The sequence below is a fragment of the Taudactylus pleione genome, unplaced genomic scaffold, assembly GCF_031769625.1.
Source record: "Taudactylus pleione unplaced genomic scaffold, aTauple2 ptg001839l, whole genome shotgun sequence".
Taxonomy (NCBI): Eukaryota; Metazoa; Chordata; class Amphibia; order Anura; family Myobatrachidae; genus Taudactylus; species Taudactylus pleione.
The window spans coordinates 257,708-268,229 of NW_028286236.1; the positions used below are offsets into that span (position 1 = coordinate 257,708).

The following is a 10,522-nucleotide window of genomic DNA, read 5'->3' on the forward strand; positions in this document are numbered from 1 at the left end:
CGCATCGGACGGGCATGCTAGACAATCCAGCATGCCCGACCGAGCAATATTTAACCCTCGGTCGCCCCCCCACACGCTACAATTATCGCGGCGATCCGCCGATATCGGGCGGATCGTCCCGTTAATTGTATCGTGTATGGCCAGCATAAGTAATAGTAGTAGAATTCTTACATACATTTTATATTCTTTCCTATAGATGGACGCACAATTAAGACCTCGGAGGGAGATGTTATTTTGAGCCCACATTTTAAAATGGAAGATAACATCAGACAGTTTTCTCCAGGAGACATCCCCATTACTCTAAATTTGCATCCAATACGTCATAGTGCAGATATATCATCTGGTCCCTCTATTTATGAGAAATTTTCTCCTGATACCTCTAATATTGCTACACACAGTACAGCTCACATAGGTGATAAAGGATTTATCTGTTCTGAATGTGGGAAATGTTTCACAAAGAAATCATATCTTGTTACACATCAGAGACATCACACAGGGGAGAAACCATTTCCATGTTCTGAATGTGGGAAATGTTTCACAAAGAAATCATATCTTGTTACACATCAGAGACGTCACACAGGGGAGAAACCATTTACATGCTCTCAGTGTGGGAAATGTTTTACACAAATAACAACTCTTGTTAGACATCAAAGATGTCACACAGGGGAGAAACCATGTTCATGTCCTGAGTGTGGGAAATGTTTTACAGTGAAAACAAATCTTGTTATACATCAGAGAAGTCACACAGGTGAGAAACCTTTTCCATGTTCTGAGTGTGGGAAATGTTTCAGAGACAAAACACATCTTGCTATACATCAGAGAAGTCACACAGGTGAGAAGCCATTTCCATGCTCTGAATGTGGGAAATGTTTCACAGAGAAAGCACATCTTGTTAGACATCAGAGATGTCACACAGGGGAGATATCATTTCCATGTTCTGAGTGTGGGAAATGTTTCACACAGAAAGCGCATCTTGTTAGACATCAGAGATGTCACACAGGGGAGAAACCATTTTCATGTCCTGAGTGTGAGAAATGTTTTACACAAATAACAACTCTTGTTAGACATCAGAGAAGTCACACAGGTGAAAAACCATTTTCATGTCCTGAGTGTGGGAAATGTTTTACAATGAAATCAAATATTGTTACACATCAGAGAACTCATACAGGTGAGAAGCCATTTTCATGTTCAGAATGTGGGAAATGTTTTTCAGATAAAGGAAATCTTGTTAAACATCAGAGAACTCACACAGGTGAGAAGCCATTTTCATGTTCTGAGTGTGGGAAATGTTTTACAGCCAAATCAAATCTTATTACACATCAAATAATACATAAAAAAACATGAACTTTCTAAAGGTTTACTGTCTTTATTGTTTTTGAGATGGGCCCCTCCAATTTACGGAGATCTGCCCCTCCCTATGTAGATTCTCTATTGTTATGTTGCTATGCGCCCCTGGATCCGGCCTAATTTTTTTTTAGTTCCTCCTGTTATCATTCCTGAAGAGACGTGTCTGGCGTCACATGGCTGAGACTTTAATTTTTCTATATAAACTACTAATGTTTGATAACTGATTGGTAAAGTGTTTTGCACAGCTGTTTTATTTCATGACATGTGTTTGTTATTCTATATGCTATTTCATTTGTGTTTCTTATATTCTTTTGCTATCCCACTCCCCCGCCTTGCCTTTCCTGCTTTTCATACTGAGATTTAGTCATGCCCTATACCATTACCTTTGACCTCTTAACCCTATTTTTTTTTCTTTTCCTTTCTCCTCACATCCCACATACATTCTGCTAAAATGTTTACTTTTATAATTTTAAGGCTATGGGGTTCCCCCCCTCTCTCTTATGTCACCTCTTCAGAATTGCGGCTTCACTTTGCCGTGCCCCCTCAGGGTATTCTACCCGCCTGCTGACCTATGCGCCTTTCCGATGCATAGCATCCCTTCCCCCTGTCAGCACTTATGGCCCTGGCCCTTGGTGCCAGTAGGCTGCACCTCCTCCCCTCCCTCATTCCGGTCTTCCCTCCTTTTCCAACAGGACATTCTTTATCTTCTTCCATCTCTGAAGATATCCTTTTTCTCCCTACCTATCCATTTCTGATTTTTTTTTTCTTCTTTAGCTACCTTTTCGACTGTCGCACGGTCTTAAACTACTCTCGTTTAATGTGAAGGGCCTCAACAGCCCCCAAAAGCGTACCAAACCTTTTTCTACCCTTAACATTTACAAAGGTGACCTAGTGTTCTTACAGGAGACCCACTTCTTGCAAAACCTCCACCCAGAGTTGCGCTCTAAGGCATACCCTACTACCATTTCACGCCTGTGACGCTAAACAAAAAAATGGGGGGTTGCCATTCTCATGGCCCGACACCTCACTTTTGATCTGATTGACTCCCACCGAGATAAATAGGGCCATTTTCTTATACTTATAGGCACTCTCAACAACACTTTGTGCACTATTGTTAACATATGCTCCTAATCAAAACAAACATGCTTTTTTTTACTAAATTAGATAATCTTCTGTCCTGTAAGAATCAGGGCCCTCTTATTTTATCAGGGGACTTTAATGCGGTCTTTAATCCCACACTGGATAGATCTACCTCGGGGGCCACCAACTCCAGCGGAGCGGTGCTCCGCAATTCCAAAGCTCTCCTTGATCTCATGAAGTCCTAGCTTCTCTACGACTCCTGGCGGGTTCGGGAACCACTAATTCAAGATTACACCTTTTCCCAAGTACATAGCTACTACTCCCGCATAGACGTGATTCTGCTCAGCCATGACCTAGCCCTCCATCTCATGAATGTTCAGGTCTATTCCTTGATCTGGTCTGACCATGCACCTATCTCAGCTGACCTTTCAGGTATCACTGACTGCCCACGCCCATTGACGTGGCATATGAATGACACTCTCCTCCACAACCAGGACATAGTCATACGACTTAATAAACACCTTATGGACTACTTTCAGTTAAATGCCCTCCCAGATACCTCCCCTTAGACTGTCTGGATAACCCATAAGGCTGTACTGAGGGGGCACCTGATTAGCATGGCCTCCACAATCAAAAAAGATTTTCTGACCCGTACTAATACTCTCTCTATTAAATTCCAACAACTGGAGGCCCACCACAAACAATCTCCTGACCCTTCTATCTTGAAGGAGCTTCTTACTGTCCGCTCCCTTGCCCTCCTTATCTCCCAACATACTGCTAAATGCCTGAAATGGCTCCGCCAGACTTTGCGAAAAAAGCAATAAGGCAGATAAGATCCTGACCCATAAAAATATTCTCTTGATCAAAAATTCTAAGTCACCTCCATGACCCTGCCACCATTCGATCTGAATTTCTAAAACTACTATAGCAAGTTATATAACTTGCAGTCTGCCTCCCTCCCCTCCTCTACCCCACCTACTGATGCAGCAATCCAAAGCTTTCTTGCTCCTGCTCACCTCCCTTGATTATCCCAGGAAACCCTGGATGAACTGAGCAGAGATCTCAGAGGAATAAATAGTAGCATCTATTAAAGTGCAGAAATTGAGTAAATCTCCTGGGCCTGACGGCTATACTGCTGCATACTTTAAGAATTTTGGAGGTCTTCTAGTTCCCCACCTGCACTCCCTTTTTAATAATGTTCTGCAGGGAGGGGCCTTCCCTGCGAAAATGCTTGAGGCCCGAATTGTTGTGATACCTAAAGAGGGCAAAGACCCCAGTGTTTGTGCAAGCTATAGACCTATTTCCCTGCTTAACCTGGATGTTAAAATTTACGTGAAAATTCTGGCTAACAGGCTCAATCTTGTCCTTCCCTCTTTAGTCCACAATGACCGAGTTGGTTTCATACCAGGTCGCCAGCCACGGGATAATACCAGCAGGATGGTAGAACTGATTCATATTATTAACTCCAGGAGATCCCCAGCTATTATTCTCTCTCTGGATGCTGAAAAAGCATTTGATAGGATCTCCTGGGGTTTCATGTCTCTTGCGCTACAGTCCTTTGGGTTGTCTGGGGACTTCCTGACGGGCGTCATGGCCCTCTATTCTGCCCTTTCAGCTAGATTCTCTATTAATGGAATCCCATCCAATTTATTTTCCATTTCCAACGGCACCAGACAGGGATGTCCCCTCTCCTTAATCTTTGCCCTGACAATTGAGCCTCTAGCCTCCCTTGTCCGCCTTAATCCTAGCATCGGGTGTGCAGGCCGGGAACATCTCTAAAATTGCCCTTTTTGCAGATGATGTTCTGCTTACGCTTACTCAACCTCGGATGTCTTTGCCCAATCTTTAGGACCTCCTGGATAATTATAGCGCACTTTCTGGGTACTAAATTAATTACTCTAAATCGGAGTCCATGCTTCTTCATGTCCCCCATTTGGATGCTGAATCCCTCAAGTCCTTTTATAATTTTAAATGGCAACATAAAAAACTTAAATACCTTGGGATCTTCCTGACTTCCCATTATAACTTGCTGTACCAGGAAAACTTCCCACAACTTTTCACAAAGCTACACGCAGACCTGACCTCTTGGAAGAAACTTGTCATTTCGTGGCTGGGCAGAATACTTTCTGTTCAAATGAATATCCTTCCTAAATTGCTCTAACTATTCTAAACACTTCCTAAAGCTGGTCCCAACTCTCTCCATAAAATCCAGAAGAGCATTACCCGCTTTATTTGGAATGGTAAACCCCCAAAGATATCTTCTGCCATTCTTAAAAAGCATTTTTACGAGAGTGGTAGGGGTCTTCCAGATTTTAAACTATATTACTTGGCTACCCACTTTTCTAAAATTGCTTCCTCCTTTTCTCCCTCTGGAACAACATCCTGGCTTGACATTGAAGCCAGCCTTATTTTCAAGATTTGTCCTCTCTCTGGGGCTTACAAAAGAGATACCGCCCCCCCTCCTCCAGCCTCCCACCTACTTTTTAATTCCTACTACATCTGTGGAATCTATACTCCATTAATTTCTCAATCACATCTCCTATGTCTCCCCTCACACCCATCTGGAACAATCCCTGTTAGCCACCAGGCCTACAAATGACCCGCATGGCATGGTGGACACATCTGGCCCTCAAATTTCCTGTGGATTTTAGCTCAGGTGGGCATTGGCTTTCCCTCTCAGAACTACAGTCGAAAGCTTCTACCCAACCCCTCCACCCCTTTGAATATTGCCAAATACGGCACTTTCTACAATCTATGCCACAAGATTTACTTCTACGCACCCTCACCCCCTTTGAATGACTCTGCAGGTTCCACCCCATGCCTAAAGGAATGATTTCCCAAATTTATAGTATCCTTATTGATGCTGCTTTTTCAACTTGTAATCCACACAAATCTTGGGAGGCAGACCTTGGCCCGCCACCAGATGAGGAGGTTTGAGACGACGTGAGACAGGCTATTGCCAGATCCTCCATTTCTACACAGTTTAAGGAAACATATAAATTATAATACCGCTAGTACTATACCCCAGTGCGATTCTCACAAATATTTCCTTCTACCTCACCCCTCTGCTGGAGAAATTGTGGACTCCGGGGTACTCTTACCCATATCTGGTGGACTTGCCCGGTCCTTAATACTTTTTGGACCTCGGTCCATACCCTTACAAATCAGCTCTTTGAAGCTCTGATCCCACGGGACCCAGAAATTGTTGTCCCATATTCTAGTAGCTGCCAAACAATAGCCCGCCAATGGAAAAACCCTCTCTCCGCCATCTCTTTCTGCTTTGAAATAGCAAACTTTGCATATTGTGGCAATGGAGAATATTACTTATTATCTCCATGATAGGGGCCATCTATTTGCCCCAGTGTAGGCTTCTTGGCTCTCCTGTGAGGGCACCCCCCACTCTTGACCCTTGTATTTCCTCCACTGAACCCATGTGCGGCGGAAGGGTCTTACTCCCCACCCCATTCTTTCTTGTTTGCTTTATTACCTTGGATAGGTACTCCTCATTTTCGTTTTAATATCTCTTAAACATCCTTCAGATGTCCTAATCTCTCTAGTAGTCCTGTTTCCCTCTCTTACACCTTCATCCCCCCGTACCCTGTTTTCTATTGATTTTGTTTACATGTACAGATCTATATTGTATTTTCTCTATATATTTAAAAATATGTCTCATTGTTGAGGCTATTTGCACTCATGTCTACAAACAAAAGTATAATGTTTTTACTCTTCGCGCCCTCACGGCAGCTTGGGTTAGATATCTAAAAGAGAAGGTATCTATCTTCTCCAATACTAATATATAAAACCATGGATAAGACACCCCACCTTAGTGCCCGTAAATAATACTTAAGATACTTAGCTTTTATGTATCATGTAATATCTTGGTGATTCTTTACGGTGGTGTTATGATAAACACATATAGATAATAACATGTAAGGGAAAAGAAAATAGAGAAACTAGTGCAGATCGTCATATAACAATATTCTTGCACTAAATACTTTGCAACAATTTCTTATTAGCAAAGTAAAAAACTTACTGTCATATATTGAGAGATCTGTTATACTCTATAATGCGTATAATAAAAACACATTTATTGAGACAGAACAAGAAAAACACTGATATAAAAAATAAAAGGAAGCACTCAAAAGACAATGAGCCTTCCTTAAGTGTCAAACAAATATAAATCCTTCACAGGTGAAGATGGCTTCCTACCAGAATCCAAAGAGACATATGCGGAAAAAATAACTGGTAAACATGTTCACAGCCCGGGTCATAACCTCAGCTATCCCTCCACAATAGTTCCACAATGGTTCTGGTCAGGTCCTGTGGAGTCACCTCCTCTGCCAACGCGTTTCGACTCTTTAGTCTTTGTCAAGGCAATGAGGATACATGACATTGTTTTTATTTGGAAAGGAGGTCGAGAAATCCTGGATGAATTTTGTGCATATTTAAATGAAAATAATTTTAAATATTAAATTAACTTTTAATATCAGTGATTCCACAATTAATTTTTTAGACCTGACTATGTATGTACAGGAAGGTCAATTTATGACAAGGAATTTTATAAAACCCACGGACTCAGGGACCTTTTTAGATGCCACTAGTTGTCACCATATGAATTGGCTTGATTCTATTCCTAATAGTCAACTGCAGAGACTTAAGAGGAATTGTACTGATAACAAGGTTTTTAAGGAACAAGCCAGTGATATGATTCAAAAATTTAGAAACAGTGGTTACAAGAAAGAAAAAGTACAGATGGTTATGGATAAATGTATAGAACTTGACAGAGATGTACTATTGACCCAAAAAAAGAAATTTCCTGATGTAGATGAAGGATTTAAACTTGCATTCATCACTGATTTTAATGCACAATATAAGCAAATTGAACATATTATAAAGGAACACTGGTCCATTTTAAAAGCAGATCAAGTTTTACAACCTTTTCTTCCAGAGAAACCTAAATTTATTTATAGAAGAGCTAAGAATATTAAGGATAGAATCATTAAAAGTGCTCTCTCTCCTAAAATTAATGGAAGAGTCCTGACGAAAGGCTTCCAAAGATGTGGGAGCTGTGTGATGTGTAGAGCAGTCCAAGGAGATAGGAAATGTGTCACAGTGACAATAAATGGGATAGAGAAAAAAATCGAAGATTTCGCTACATGCAATTCGAAAAACGTGATTTACTATATTGGATGTAGCTGTAATAAACACTACATTGGGAGAACCTCAAGACCCTTAAAAATAAGGTTAGCGGAACATCTCCACAACATTAAAATGGGTCTTGAGACCCATGCTCTATCGTCACATTTTAAGGATGTACACAATAAAAATATATGTGAGATTAAAGAATTTGATGTCCTCAGACAAGTAAGAGTTAATTGGAGGAATAATAATCTCACACAAATATTAGCAAAAAACGAGATGAATTACATTTATTCCCTTAAAACTTTGCAGCCTAAAGGGATCAATAAAGACTTTGAGCTGAAATGGTTTTTAGACTGATTTTAGGGATTTTTATATTTATGCTTAGTTATTTATTTGTGTTTATTAAATTTTAGGATGATATGCACTTTTTATATACCTTTTGTACGGTTAAGTTATATATCTTAATTATTTTAACTTCTGTAACAGATACAACATTTTAATATCGTATTGGGATTTTAAACTACGAATCCCAGGCTCCTTTTGGGACTAATAGGAAGTTGATGCGTAGAACATGACTTCCGGCACCAGATAAGATGGCAATTGGACTACAAATCCCATGAGCAAAAGCGTGGTGCTGCCGCATACTTCCGCCTTCGCGGACTGAAGGAAGCGCTATACCATTTTTTGATAACATGGCAAGCACGCTGAATTTGAGCTACTGTAATGGACTTGATGGCCACTCTTCGATCATTTGTGGCTTTTAGTGACCGGATGGACTAGAGGAAGGATCTAGTAACACGCGGATTTGTTTACATGCCAAACCGGTAGTCCAATGCAGGGTCACTTCCGGTCTCACGGAGCGAATTCTGTTATTTATTTATTTCATCTCAGGATTGTGATGTACGTTTTAGGTTGTAATATATATTATATGAAGTTTGGAGTGGATGATTTCACGATTATATATGTTTATAATACAAAATGTAATGATGATGGCTCCTCCCAGTCATCCAGCGCTTAATTGATAGTGGTATATAAGTAGATTGACATTCATGTATCCTCATTGCCTTGACAAAGACTAAAGAGTCGAAACGCGTTGGCAGAGGAGGTGACTTCACAGGACCTGACCAGAACCATTGTGGAACTATTGTGGAGGGATAGCTGAGGTTATCACCCGGGCTGTGAACATCTTTACCAGTTATTTTTTCCGCATATGTCTCACCTGTGAAGGATTTATATTTGTTTGACACTTAAGGAAGGCTCATTGTCTTTTGAGTGCTTCCTTTTATGTTTTTTATATTAGTGTTTTTCTTGTTCTGTCTCAATAAATGTGTTTTTATTATACGCATTATAGAGTATAACAGATCTCTCAATATATGACAGTAATTTTTTTACTTTGCTAATAAGAAATTGTTGCAAAGTATTTAGTGCAAGAATATTGTTATATGACGATCTGCACTAGTTTCTCTATTTTCTTCTCCCTTACATGTTATTATCTATATGTGTTTATCATAACACCACCGTAAAGAATCACCAAGATATTACATGATACATAAAAGCTAAGTATCTTAAGTATTATTTACGGGCACTTAGGTGGGGTGTCTTATCCATGGTTTTATGCACTCATGTCTGTTTATATGCTATGTGATAGGATCACTGGTAAAGTGGTCTGTGGCAGGTACATTTGTCCCAGATTCCTGTCTTATGTGTTTTAAACACCCAGGAGAAAGTCTGCAGTGTAGCAGGCTTGAGTCTCGGCTTTTTGAAAAGCCGGTTTGGGACCTGGGGGTTGTGGGTGAGAGGAGAGGGAGGGCTCCACCCACGGCCACTCCAGGTTTTGGGCCTTGCAGCCTGGTAACAGGCTTGTTAGGATTTCCACCTGAGAGTGGCCAATATAAGCCTAGTGTGTATACGGCTGAGTGTCTCACCTGTGAGAGCAGACAGGGAGTTTGCTCAGAGACCCTTGAAAAACCTATCCGTGAGTGTTGTGCTGTGCCTTTGTTGCTGGTGAGGGCATTAGGCCCTGCCAGGTTCTGGTAGTGAGGGAACCACCTGTAAAGTTAGAGCCCAGACAGGGCTAGGATTTATGTTTATGGTTTCTTTTTGTTGTTTCTGTTTTGCACAATAAAGACTGGCGCCGACCAGCTTGTACTCGAATCCAGACTGGCGTACTGTTTCCCAGCTGCTGTGTGTGTAAGGAAGGAGACCTCTACCCAGGAGAGGGACCCCTAATCTGACTGTGTCACAGCTAAAATACAATACTTTCTACTTCATGGTCCATAGGGTATCCACAGGATACGTTGGGGTATAGGCGATGGCGGCAGACATCCAGGCACCACAGAGTTAAATTTTCAGCCTCCCAGGATGCACTGGGGTCCCTCTCCTATACCCCGCCCCCGAGCCTCAGGCCACTCAGTTTTCGTAGGTGCCTGGCCGGACCAGTCGCACCGTACAGAGGGGGGTCTTTTTAAGGCCCCTGAATATTTCTTCGCAGCTGTGGCTGCACAACTAGAGTGCTCCAGCATAGGACAGTCAGTATTGACGTCCATGCTGTCACTCCTACACCCCGCCGGTACCAGAACGCCGGTACCGATCCGGGGATGCTGGTAGGTAGCTGGGGTCACAGCTAGCGGTGATCCCCGGCTACCTGGACTGTGGCCGGATGCACGGGGAACAAGGTAAGCGGCGGGGTCCCGCGGTGGGCACCCGCCGGTAACACAGTCCTGTTTGGTCCCCAGGCAGGGGGCTCCCTGGGGACCGGCTGCGCGTGGGGCCAGGTATTGTTCCTGCGCCTTCCACTAGACCACCAGGGACAGCGGGCCGCAGCATGTGCGGTACAGCACGGCGTCCCAGGGGTTAATAGCACGCTAGGGGAGAACGCCTTCCCTGTCTCACAGCCGGCGTCTCCCCCGCTGCACTGTGCCATTCCACAGCGGTCTGAGCGGGCTGTGTCAGC

General features: G+C 42.4%; 1 protein-coding gene across 1 annotated transcript in view; it reads left to right on the forward strand.

The window, feature by feature from the left end:
- LOC148436302 (uncharacterized) overlaps window positions 1–1,344 on the forward strand; it is a 30,851-nt gene extending 29,507 nt beyond the window's left edge. The window contains exon 7 of the mRNA XM_088465058.1: window positions 197–1,344. Coding sequence (XP_088321184.1) covers window positions 197–1,344 — 1,148 coding nt within the window. The remainder of the gene's footprint in view (window positions 1–196) is intronic.
- The last annotated feature ends 9,178 nt before the right edge of the window (window positions 1,345–10,522 follow it).